The sequence below is a fragment of the Gavialis gangeticus genome, unplaced genomic scaffold, assembly GCF_001723915.1.
Source record: "Gavialis gangeticus isolate Ggan-Ray unplaced genomic scaffold, GavGan_comp1, whole genome shotgun sequence".
NCBI classification, from domain to species: domain Eukaryota; kingdom Metazoa; phylum Chordata; order Crocodylia; family Gavialidae; genus Gavialis; species Gavialis gangeticus.
In genome coordinates, this window is record NW_017728992.1 from 87,415,666 (window position 1) to 87,427,326 (window position 11,661).

Sequence of the window (11,661 nt, forward strand, 5' to 3'; positions counted from 1 at the left end):
TGGAGAAAGGCTCCAGCTGCTGGAGAAAACTGCAGGACATGGCAAAATGGGTGGGGTTGGGGACCTGAGGCTGTGGGGAGAGGGTAGAGAGGGGCCAGGAGGGGTGGGTGTGAGCGCACAAGGCAGCAAAGGGGGTGGGGGGGGTACAAATGCAGAGGGTACAAATGGTTGGGGGGCAGGCTGCAGCTGTGGTCTACCCCCACACTGCCCTGCACCTGACTCCAAGACACAGGCCTTCTCTCCCCACCACATTAAGTGGGGGAGAACTTCATCATGGAATCGAGCATACACAGTATTTTTTTATTAAGTCAGATACCAAAATGAATGATCTTGATTGCAATCCGCTCCTATCACCCACAGGCCCATTCACAAAATACATATCTGAGCCATTTTTAAGCAGGGTGATGCAACTTTTTTTTCCAATTTTTTCTGTTGTATCCTCTACCTCCTGTCCCAATCACAGGCCTGTACTGAAGATGAGTCTCCTCTCCAGAAGAACTCCTGTGGGAGTATCTAAAGAATGCTTTTTCTCTAAAGCACCACATACAACATCTCTCAAAAAGAAAATTATGTTAATTTTTCAGGAAGTAGATTCACAGTCAAATGTAAATTGTACCTACAGACTAAAACTGGGTTTTATATCTTTGTGTTTCTTTCTAACATTAGCCAGCTTGCTTACCTCTCAGTGAACAATAACTTTGTGATGCCACCTCCAGGGATATGTAGAACCTTCTCTGCATTGTTTATTTCAGGGTAAGCTGCTACTTTTTCCATCTCTTTCCAGTTTAGTTCCTGCATCTGATCTCCAACTGTTTTCTGAATTGTAGGTGAGAGCAAATACCTCAGTGGTGTACTGAGAAAAAAAACAAAAATACATTAAATGCAAGAATGCTGTATATGGTGCATGGGTTACTGCATGTATAAGAACGCAACTGGAATCAATAAAGGGCCTTTACCCCACAATAAGTATTGCACAAAGATTGTTTTCTTTTATCAGACAGGCCAAACGCTAATTTGTGGTTACGAAATGCTGTAAGCTAGTCAGCTATCCACCACATAAGATAACTAAATGGTACATGGTGGAAGTACCTATTTAAGCCTAAAGCAATCAAGTACCTTTTTTCTCCTTCAGCTACTGTTATATAAGAAAAAGATGAGCTGACTGTTAAACTACTGTATTTTTATTTTTGAATAGCAGAGTCCTTTTCTCCTGAGGTCCAAATAACTGTCACATACAGAAAAGCAGGGATGCTGAAGTTTGAGTAATTCATTGAGACTTGTTAAATTGATCTGTACTGGGTTACAGTGGGCTTGAACTTAACTTTAGGAAGATATACTTTGCTATGACTACTTTAAATAGCTTTTCAATCATTTCAGAAATTGTTTTGCTGTCAAATCAGTGCCACAGACTTAGCCTGTATGTCTGCTATCAGAAAACAAAGGACTTAATCCTGTGGTATGCAACAATCTAGAACATGAAAAAGGATTCTTTGATGAGTGAATGTAAATGCCAGTTTTAAAAACAAGCATGCAAAGTGTAACTGGTGATTATACAGGCACATCATTTAAGCCTATAACTCTTTTAAAGGACATTGTGTTTCATTAAGATGTGTAGTTTGGAAAAAAATCCAGCAATTTCATCATCTTTATCATGGATTACAAAGCATTCAGGGTGAAAAACAATTTTTTTAAAGGAAAAACTGTCATCTCCCACGTTACCTGTAGCTTAAACATTGCAGTGCCCTACTAATGTAAAGAACAGAATATTAAACTGACCACAGCTCAGCAAAAGTTAATTTGGTTTATTATCTACACTGAAAGACAGGAAAGCAGAGAGAAACTAGATTTTTTAAATTTGACTTTAATAGTCTTGACTTCATATGAATCCTCTTAGAACACAGTACTCCATACATATTATACAACGCACATCCACACAAAGCAAAAAGAGCATATCAAACATAGTAAAATCAATCAGACCCAGGCTAGATGAAAATATAACATTTAACTTTATGGAAAAGAAATATTAATCAGATGACCAAAAGTAATCATACAAACATACCCATGAAGCTGCTGATCATCACGCTGGTATGCATGACTGCTAGACAGAAGAATAACTCTGGCGCATTTACTGCTTTTCACCCAAGAAAGAACAGTTTGACAAAAGGACATATATTTATTCTTTGGAGAAAATGGAGAAAAAGAATGACAAATTAGATCTTTAAGAAATGCCAAACTACTACAATACAAGAGAGTAACATTTTGCAACAATGCGAGGTAATGTTCAACTATTTTTTCCTCCTGCCTGTTAGGTCTTTACTTTAGGATTTTTTTTTTTTAATGGTTAAGTTGTTTAATGCAAACTGAAACAACTTAACCAAAATGTTTTGTGTTGGAATTAAATTGTGAGTATGAAAATATTAATTTTCATGCAGTGGTACCAAAGTGAACCAATTCCCACTGATATGGATAGGATTATAGAGTTAGATTGGGTCCTAAGAAATCCAGAGCATTTTCCTCCAGCAGGAATTACCAAAAAAACCCCTGTGCTAACTCAGTTATTTTTGCGTGGTAAATGCTGACTTTAATGACAACCACTATGCCTCTACACAGCACATGTATACAAGGCAAAATCCTCCATGTTTCACATTATTCAGGTTTTAGAGGGACAGAGAAATTATTTCTGCCGTTATCATGACAGCAGAAAATAACTTCTTTTAGGAAAGAGAAATAGCACAAACAGGCAGCAATTACAAGGAGATCTTTCCCATAAACATAATGTCTGAAAAATACTGACACTTTCCTGGAGACATCAATGATTGAGTAAAATGTACCCCAATGTAATTTTGATCGTCTATTAGGAGTCCAGAATTTCAACGTCATACAATCAGTGACAGAGGTTAAAAAAGTCTCTTTGTTTTTGGTTTGTTGAACATCTTACAAACAATTAGAGAAGATGTTAGGTTAATTCCAACTTCTTTCTTGTTATTTGATGTGTATTAAGCAAGAACACAGTTAGCAATACTTTTTTAGATTAATTTTATAGAAAATTGATTTTAGTGTACTGGACCTGAGATGGTTAAAATCAATCTGGACTGCTAAAGAACTTGAGTGTAGATGCTTTCTGATTCAGAATTCATTTCCAACATATGTAATGAAAAACAACAAACAAGCAAACACACACCTTTATAAATGGTGATCTAATCTGAAGAACCACAAGCTTCTGAGAAGGTAATGAATATACTACAAAAAAGTTACAGAACAACAAAAAAAGTGAATATTCTAGGGTTAGAAGGGTTGGGACTAATCCAGTATACAACATAATTAAAGCTTGGGGATCTAGAGTACAACTTCCAGTTATTAAAGAAATAAAAGTATACAACCAGATTTATATTGCAATTGTCTTCATTAGTCTTAGTTTCCCTAAGCATGACCATAAAAGAACAAAACAGCCAAAAAGCCATAATGACTCAGCTGAACCAGAGAAGCTAGTTTTACAGCTGCTTTCGCTGATCAAAATATTTACCTTGGGACTTCCAGTTTTTACTGCTGAAAGTCCACAGAAATCTGATGACCAGAACAGAAAAAGGAACTGAAGATATTAGAAAATGAGAAGGGAAAAAGTTGGACAGGAAAAAGGAACACAAGTAAGAGGAGTATATAGATTACTTTTTTTTTTCCAAGTAGAGCAGGGGTAAATATGACAGAAATATAGTGAAACTGAACCTCGAATCAGCAAAATATGCCAACTGGACACCAAAAATGTTCTTTAATATTAAAGTTAAAACTTTCAAATCTGAAATCTAATGTGGAAGCTCTCTTCCTAGCATCAGTCTAAAAACTGACTTTAAAATTATATCCACAATTTGGAGATTACATGACAAAAATTCCTACAGCTCCTAATGAAAGAATTTTTTTCACTTGACTTCTGTAGAAATCTTGGTTTGGAATGCATAAGAATGGGACAAGCGGGGATTTCTTATGGTGTTATTGTTTATTGGACCAACTGCATAGGTGGGATAATGTAGGATAACTATGCAGTTAGTCCAAAAAAAAGATATCACCCTAAGAAATCCTTGCCATGCATATAATTCCTGGACTATCATGGCTATAACAATCACATTGACACTACCAGAATACGGGACAATAACTTAATTAAATAAAAAGGCACAGAGTACGTTAACACAATTTAGTTCATTGTTTTCTGGTTGCCAGCTGGTTTTAGAAATAAAGACCCCAATCCTGCAGAGAGCATCCCATGGATGAGTCCTTGCACCTGTGCAGAACCCCTTTTCACTAAAAGGTTTTTCTATATAGACTACTGCAGGACTGCAGCCTAAGTCAGCATCTGAAAAATAGCTTGTAAAGACTACTGGTATAACTTTACATACCTTCCGCATTTATACTCAATTCTGCTGAGTTTTCTTCTGCTGTTGCATACGGATTATTCCCAACCATTGGCACAAGGCAATCAGTGTAGAAGTAACCCACTTTAGGCATGTCAAGTGTAGAAATAACCAAGTCTATCGCTAGTTGGCCAACATTTCCCACTGATACAGATGGCTGAAACAACAGAAGATACTTAGTGTCAAACTAACACATTTGTAGTTTATCTAGTAAGTTACAGTAAAGTTTATCCATAAAATGTGATGGTCTGAGAAACAGACCAAAATTAAGTGACTTAAATCCTCAGACTAGTTAGACTTATCACACTTCTAAGAGAAGCATTTCATGTTTTGACAGACATGTAATTTGTTGAGCAGCCTGGCTTGCCTACTAATACAAACTTTGGCCTTGACCCTGCAAATATATATTAAAATTTACTTCTTCAAGTAGCCCTACTTTCATAGAAAATTAAGTATGGGACTGAGGGTTCAGGGGGGTTTTTTCTTCACAGGTGACAAAGTTACTAAAACTCAATGCAGAAGCTGTCAGTACTTAAAGTGACACCTAATGGTTATTTTGATATTACACACTTAATATGTAAATACAACTATGGTATTTTAATTGAAATAACTAAAAGTACTATTCAAATTAACAAGTAAAATCCCCTCAACTTTGACCTAATTACTACCTAATTAACTCTCCTCCCATCCAGTATTTTAAAATTGGATATGAAAACCTGAGGCATTATTCTACATATCTCAAAACACATATTTGTTCACATTGTGTTTCCATACTAACCAATATGTAGCATAAGATTTGTAAATTCGGAACTGTATACCCTTTATCTCCAAGATAAATGGGATGCTGGTCAGTATCTCAGGCAAGTAAAAAATTACTATAATAATTAATTCAAAAATCACCTTTTTGCTAATGAAGATGAAAGCATCAGGGGAAACTCCACCTGAGCTGTGGTGTCAACAGCTTTGGAAAGTATGCCTAAGAAGTTTTCTTCTTCTTTAAAAAAAATGAATGCATTATACTCACAGGGACTTGCTAGTAACTTAGAGTGGGGGGGAAGGAAGGGAAGTCACATTTTTCCTTAAAGTACCATATGTATTATGTGCCCCAGCCCTATATAGCTATACAATGCTCTACTCTGCTCAACTCGACTCTCATCCAACAGTCACAGAACTAAGTTCAAGTGTATCTTGCCGGAACCAGCAAGATACATTGAAGTGAAAAGTTACCAGTATCCTGCCGCCTAACATCCAATTTATAATAAAATCAAAGAATTTAGGGAAAAAAATGTCACCCCTCTCTGTGTCCACATGGTTGATGCAGCTGGTGGTGCCAAAGATATAGTCAGTTTATGCTGACATTGTTTGAGCGCTTTCTGGGAGGAATCCCTATGGCAGTGATTTCTCAGTAAGGGTGCTTTGACATACTTTCAAAGGTGCTGTAGGGTACCAGGCAATGTTAGTTTTGTTAGGTATGCACACATAATTCAAAAGATAAACCCAGAGATTTGAAATAGGAATTCATGGTGTTAAAAAGATTCTGGCCTGTTGTGGTCTTTCCAAGTTCTTTGCAACAGAAGAACTGCTCTATTATTTGGCCATGGTCAAAAAATGAGTGAAATATAAGAAGTAGCATTTTCCACAGTGTGCTCCAAGTCTATCAAAGGGTGCCTCAAGTATAAAACGTTGAGAACCACTGTCCTACGGCTATGCAAAAGGAGAATGCACTTTCATTTAATACCAAGCCAGGTCCCGACTGTTTTAGATTATGAAGTAGGGGTGGATCGGGGACGTGCATTTGGGCAGCAGCACATTTGCACCCCCTCCACCCAAAATTTAAAAGCAGTGGCAGAAGGAGGAGAAGTGGCATTTCTATTCAGGTGCTGCTGATGGAGTAATGGAGTTTATTATAATCTACCTGACCACCCCAGCTCAACTCCCTTCACTCCACAGGTGAGAATGACCATCTGTTTTTTTTAACTGTCTCGACCTTCTACTAATCAAGTTATCCTTTCTTCCGTAATTTAGCAGTCTGTTAGCCATTCCCTGTAATGCTTCTTCAATTCCATGGCCCTCCAGACTGTTTGTAGTTGCAGCCTAAAAAACCTTAACTCAGGCATAGAAATGATGGACAGAAGCATTGGCCGCATGGTCAAGATTCTCAAGAAGGCAAGATTCTGTTTTAGGTATCCCAGTGAGACGTACCTGTAAACTACAACTGTGGGACTAATGCCACGCTATCTTTTTTACACTTAACATCTAATCTAGCAGATACCTGCAATTCCAGGCAAGTTGCATTTTGCTTTCACTTTGATCTCAAAATGTGAAAAGCCAGGGATGGATCCAGAGGGAGAATGATGATGCATTTGCACCCCCTCTGATGTCTGCTCCACCCAACCAGCGGCTTGGTAGTGACAGCATTTCTATCAGGGCATGCCCAGGAAATTCGTTTGACTTTGTGGCTCACTGTCATCTACCTGATCCCTTCTCAACTGTTCATTCCACAAAGTGTTAACGACCCTCTCTTCTTTTTAACTCTCTTGCTCTTCCCCTGCTCCAGCTGTCTTTTGGCTGCTCCTGCTAACAAAACTCCTCTTCCACAGCCCTGTGGCTTGCTTTTCCCTTATTGCAAAGCACTTCTATTTGTTTTTCCTTCCATCTTAAACAGAGGTCATCCACCCACAGATGCCTAGCAGCTTGGAAAATTTTTTATTCGTTTTTAACTAGAGAAAAAAAAGTGTTGGGCTAGACAGGAGAATGCCTCTCACCATCTGCACCCTCCTCAAAATTGTGGAGTTGCCCATAAGGAAGGCAGTCAAGGTGTGTGCGTGTTGGGTCCCACCTGGGAGCAAAGCTTCTAGCTCAAAGATCGGCAACCCCCAGCACATGTGCCAGGGCATGGCACATGAGGCCATGTTCCTCACCACGCCACAGCCAGCCTGGACTCTAGGCAGCTGCCACCAACCAGAGCCCAGGTTGCTCGTGGCAGGTGACCAAAAGGCTGCAAGCAGCCCCGGCTCTGGCAGGCAGCAGCTGGCCAGAGGCCAGGCCAGCTGCAGCTGAGAGGCTACAAACAGCTGGGCTAGACTCCACAGCCCCAGCACCAGCTCTGCAGCTGCATGCGCAGCTCCAGCACACAGCTGAGAAGACACCTGAGGGCAGTGCAACCCTGCCCCCACCCCCTGCTATCCACCCAGAAGCACATGTGCAGCTGCTTCTGCCACAGAACCAGTGCTGGGTGCTGCAGACTCTAGCACAGCTATTTGAAGTGTGCCTGCCACCTGCTGCAGCTGCCCTGAGCCCAAGCTGGCTGTGGCAGGCAGCTGGGAAGCCGCAAACTGCAGCACTGTGTTCCCCAACCCAGCTCTGTGGCAGTGGCAACTACATGTACACCTTGGGATGGACAGCAGGTGAAGGACCTGGGTTGTGCTGCCCCAAACCCCTTCCCAGCTGCACACCCAGAGCCTGGTGCACAGCCATCACCGTGGAGTCAATACCAGGACTGGGGAGCTTGGAGCAGCTGGTTGCATCCTCTTGGCTGCCTTCCACAGGGTGCAGCAGACATGGGCAGGCTGCAAAGAGCTCTGGCCCCAGCTCCATGGCAGCAGCAGGTGCACGCGTGCCTCAATGCCCATAGTGAGGAAGGGGCTGGGGCAGCACAACCCTCGCTGTTGCCCTGCGGTCTGCCTGGAGGCATGTGTGCGGTGTCTGCCATCAATGAGGATCGGGCCCTTCGCAGCTGCCCCACCTCTGGCCCGCCAAGCAGAGGCTGTTGTGTTTTAGGTGCTCCAGCCAAAACCGTTGCCACCCACTGTTCTAGTTTCTCTTGTAGTCCACCAAAACAAACTTGTGTGGGCTGTGAGGATGATCCTGCCCCACTTCCAGTATCCTGGACCCCCTTGGCAGTGCCCTGCCCCGCAGGGTAAGGCAGCAAGGCGCCCCGCTGACGTCATGTCGAGAACGTTGGTCCCTCCCGTGCCAACTGCCCCCACCCCGTGCGGGGCGTGTTCCAGCTCCCCTCCCCGCGGGGCCCCGCACGACCGTGGGGGAGGAGCAGCACGGGGACGGGGGGTCGTTACCATAAGCAGCGTAAAGCCTCTGAAGTCGCGGCGCGCCGCGGCACCGCACGGCACAAACATGACAGGTAGCACGGGGTCCCGGGGCCGAGCGGGGCTGTCTCCACTGCGGGGGCCTTCCATTCTTCGGCGCCTTAGGTGTCCGGGGTGGCGCCTGTCCCCATCCTGTTCCCTGCAGGAGCCGCGCGGCTGCCGGAGCCCCCGAGCGGGCTGAGCCGGGGGTGCCAGTCCCGGGTGGTGGCGGGGGCTCTCCGTCAGGCAGCTGAGCAGGCAGCCTCCCGCCCTGGCCGGGCCGTTAGAAACGGCTGTTTGGGGCTTGCAGGGGGCGTGGCCGCGCGGGGGCAGAGCGGGGTTTAGTCGCGGTGGTTGCCGGCGGCTCCGTGTGGCGAGTGCGGGGTTGTGCCATGGCTCTGTCGCCGGACAAAGCCTCGGAGCTGAAGCAGATCATCCGGCAGCAGCTCGCCAAGGTGTCCCGGGGGTGCGGGTGGCGCGGGCGCGGGGCTGTCGGTCCCGGCTGGCGCTGGACGCGCTCCCAGCTCCTAAATGTGAAATAATTGTATTGCAAGCTCGAAATGATCGTATTTGCTGAAAAGCTATCGTAAACGGAAGTTGATGCAAATATTTCTTCTTATTATTTATTTTCTGTTACTCTGTTTAAGGTGCCAGTGGGTAAGTGAGTGACCAAGACCTGGGTCATCTAAGTGGAAGCATTTGTTTATTTCAAGGCAAGCAGTTGTAAGGAAGTGCTGACTGCAAACCCAGAAGTCTGTTAAGATTCTCTGGGAGTGACTTGGGTTTTGCGTGTGCTGCATCAACAAGCTGCCCCAGAAATGGTTGTACGTTTTGAACACTTACTGTTACTGACTTCTGTTGCAGAAGGGTTGAAACTATTGTACGAATACAGTAATTATTGTACGCTTGGCCACACTGCGCTCCTGTCTCAGGCCCCACGAGGTGGTGGACAGCTGTGCCTGAGCTGTTGGAAGCAGAGGGGCCACGTGGAGAAGCCCCTGAAGAGCTAGGGCAAGGATCCCTCTGGCCACCTGCACCATCTGGCCTCCTTCAAGGTGCTTGTAGGGCTGGCAAGGGCCTCCAGGGGTCGACCTCAGGCAGGCGACTCCCTTTCCAAACTGGCCTGTACAAACTATCATCTAAACCCCACAGGAGGCTGCTCTCAGCTCTGGCACAGCACAGTAGGCCTAGTATCCTTGCCTGTCTCAGGCAAGGCAGCCAGCATCCTGCTTCCCTGGGGTGTTTTTAGTATGCGCTCCATTAAGTGTTTTGTTTATTTTTGGTTTTGGCTGTGCACCTGCTGCCAAAGGAGCACCCTTCTACCTACCACTTGATAAGGATGTTAAAGCTAACAGCAAGGCCGTGGTCTGTGTAACGGATGGGGCTACTCTGGTTTCCTCTGCCCCAGGAAAGCAGCAAGGACCAATTCCTTCCACATTTGTGACAGTGGATCCTGCCCTTTTGCTGCCTTCCTGTTTCACTGCAGTTTGTTCTTAGGGGATTGTAATGTTTTTAATATCCCGGCATGCCTCTTTGAAGCATGTAGTTTGAGGACAGGGGTGCTCAACCTGCAGTCCAGGTAGTCATGATATGCGGCCTGCAGGGCTCCCCGCTGGTCAGGAATTTGGGTGGCAGGAGAGCGTGGCCACCCTCCATTACTGCCAAATTCCCAAACCTTGCAGATGTGTACTAGGGCTCAGCTGCACCCCCTTCCCTGCCATGGAGCTGGGTCCAGGCAAGCCCCCTTTCTCCCCTTCAAGGGCTGGGCTCCTCCCCTGCATGACTGGATGGGGCCTGACTGCACTCATCCTGGATGCTGGATTGAGTCCACCAGCTGCATCTGGCCCACAAATAAGCTAGGCTCTACCCAGCTAGCCAACTGGACAAAAAAGTTGAGCACCACTGCTCTATGGTATTAAATGCTCATTGAGGGTTATAACTTACATTGATTAATGTAGGAATGCTATAATGCTATCCTAATGAGCATTGGACAGCAGGTCACAGAAGTTTTTCTCTTCTAGATGGACGTCCATGGAAGGATCCGAGAAGTTCTTGCTGAGACTATACGTGATGAGATAGCGCCCAAGCATCAGCAGTTATCCACAGATGATCTGATGAAAGCTCTGAGACGAAGAGGAATCATTGATGATGTTATGAAAGAACTTAAAGTTGTAACTGTGAGTACATTTTGAAAAGGGAAATGTTTGCACTTTGTTTATCTTGGCATTGTTAAAATTCTTTCAATAGGCAGTGAAAACTCATTTTAGCCCAGTGTCGCTTATGTTGGCTTTATTGATTTCTGGCGTATCATTGACAAATTAGTAGAGATGCACCAATTAAACATTTTAGGGACCAGTACCAATAGCCGATTTTTAAGGAGGCATATTGGCCAATACCAATCTGATTTCCAGTACCGTTGAGTCCAGCTGGCAAGTCTGTTGGGGGGCACAAATCAACACCCCCCCATGGTGAGGGAAGGAGTGGGACTGGCATGGGTAGGCACAGGGCGGGCACGGGACTGAGCTGCAGCTCATCCGGGGAGGGGTGGGGCGAGGCTTCCGCTGCTGCACGCTGTTCATCCAGTGGCTCCTGCTGCTTGTCTGGGGGTGGGCAGCGTGCGAGTGTGCCCCCGGATCTGTGCGTGGCAGGGTGGGCTGCAGCTGCGAGCTGGGGCTGAGCAGTTGAAGCAGCGATGGGACGAGCTGCCAGATGAGTGGTGCACAGCAGTAGGAGCTGGCCCCTCCCCCCTGCACCTGGATGAGCTATGGCTCTGTCCCATGCTCAACCCAGTTGGGCAGCACCTATCCTCACCTGAGGGGGCATACATCTACACTCCCTTGCCTCAGGGGCCAGAGGTCTGCCCACCCATGCCACTTCTTTCCCCCTTCCCCTTCCACCACACCAGACTTAACAGCTGGATGCAGCTGTCCAAGCTGCTGGGCTTATGCTGCTCACTACCTGCATGCTGTGCACATGCACAATCAATTATTGGCCACTTCAGGATGATTTCCAATTTTCTTTATATCAGTGCCAATCCAATATTGAACAGATGTATCGGTGCACTTCTACAAATTATTTTAACTTTTATTCTAAAGTCAATGCTGAACTAGTAAGTCCAATTACTAGAAGGGTGGTGGTTGAAACATTGTGTAGTAGGGTGGCAGAGAGGTGTG

The 11,661-nt window shown here is 44.9% G+C and overlaps 2 protein-coding genes across 8 annotated transcripts in view; one reads left to right on the forward strand and one right to left on the reverse strand.

The window, feature by feature from the left end:
* Positions 1 to 8,590, reverse strand: part of PSMG2 (proteasome assembly chaperone 2) — a 29,439-nt gene extending 20,849 nt beyond the window's left edge. For 4 of the 5 annotated variants that reach the window (XM_019525030.1, XM_019525022.1, XM_019525016.1 and 1 more), the window contains exons 1-5: positions 8,480 to 8,589; positions 4,389 to 4,560; positions 3,182 to 3,240; positions 2,060 to 2,178; positions 680 to 853 (exon numbers count right to left, since the gene is read on the reverse strand). In XM_019525030.1, coding sequence (XP_019380575.1) covers positions 680 to 853; positions 2,060 to 2,178; positions 3,182 to 3,240; positions 4,389 to 4,560; positions 8,480 to 8,539 — 584 coding nt within the window. In that variant the 5' untranslated portion in view covers positions 8,540 to 8,589. Of the gene's footprint in view, positions 1 to 679; positions 854 to 2,059; positions 2,179 to 3,181; positions 3,241 to 4,388; positions 4,561 to 8,479 lie in introns of all 5 variants that reach the window. The other variant, XR_002098987.1, reaches the window with a different exon arrangement.
* A 247-nt stretch (positions 8,591 to 8,837) lies between these two features.
* The window catches only part of CEP76 (centrosomal protein 76), a 26,211-nt gene continuing 23,387 nt past the window's right edge, over positions 8,838 to 11,661 (forward strand). For all 3 annotated transcript variants that reach the window (XM_019525044.1, XM_019525054.1, XM_019525064.1), the window contains exons 1-2: positions 8,838 to 8,943; positions 10,510 to 10,665. In XM_019525044.1, coding sequence (XP_019380589.1) covers positions 8,881 to 8,943; positions 10,510 to 10,665 — 219 coding nt within the window. In that variant the 5' untranslated portion in view covers positions 8,838 to 8,880. The remainder of the gene's footprint in view (positions 8,944 to 10,509; positions 10,666 to 11,661) is intronic.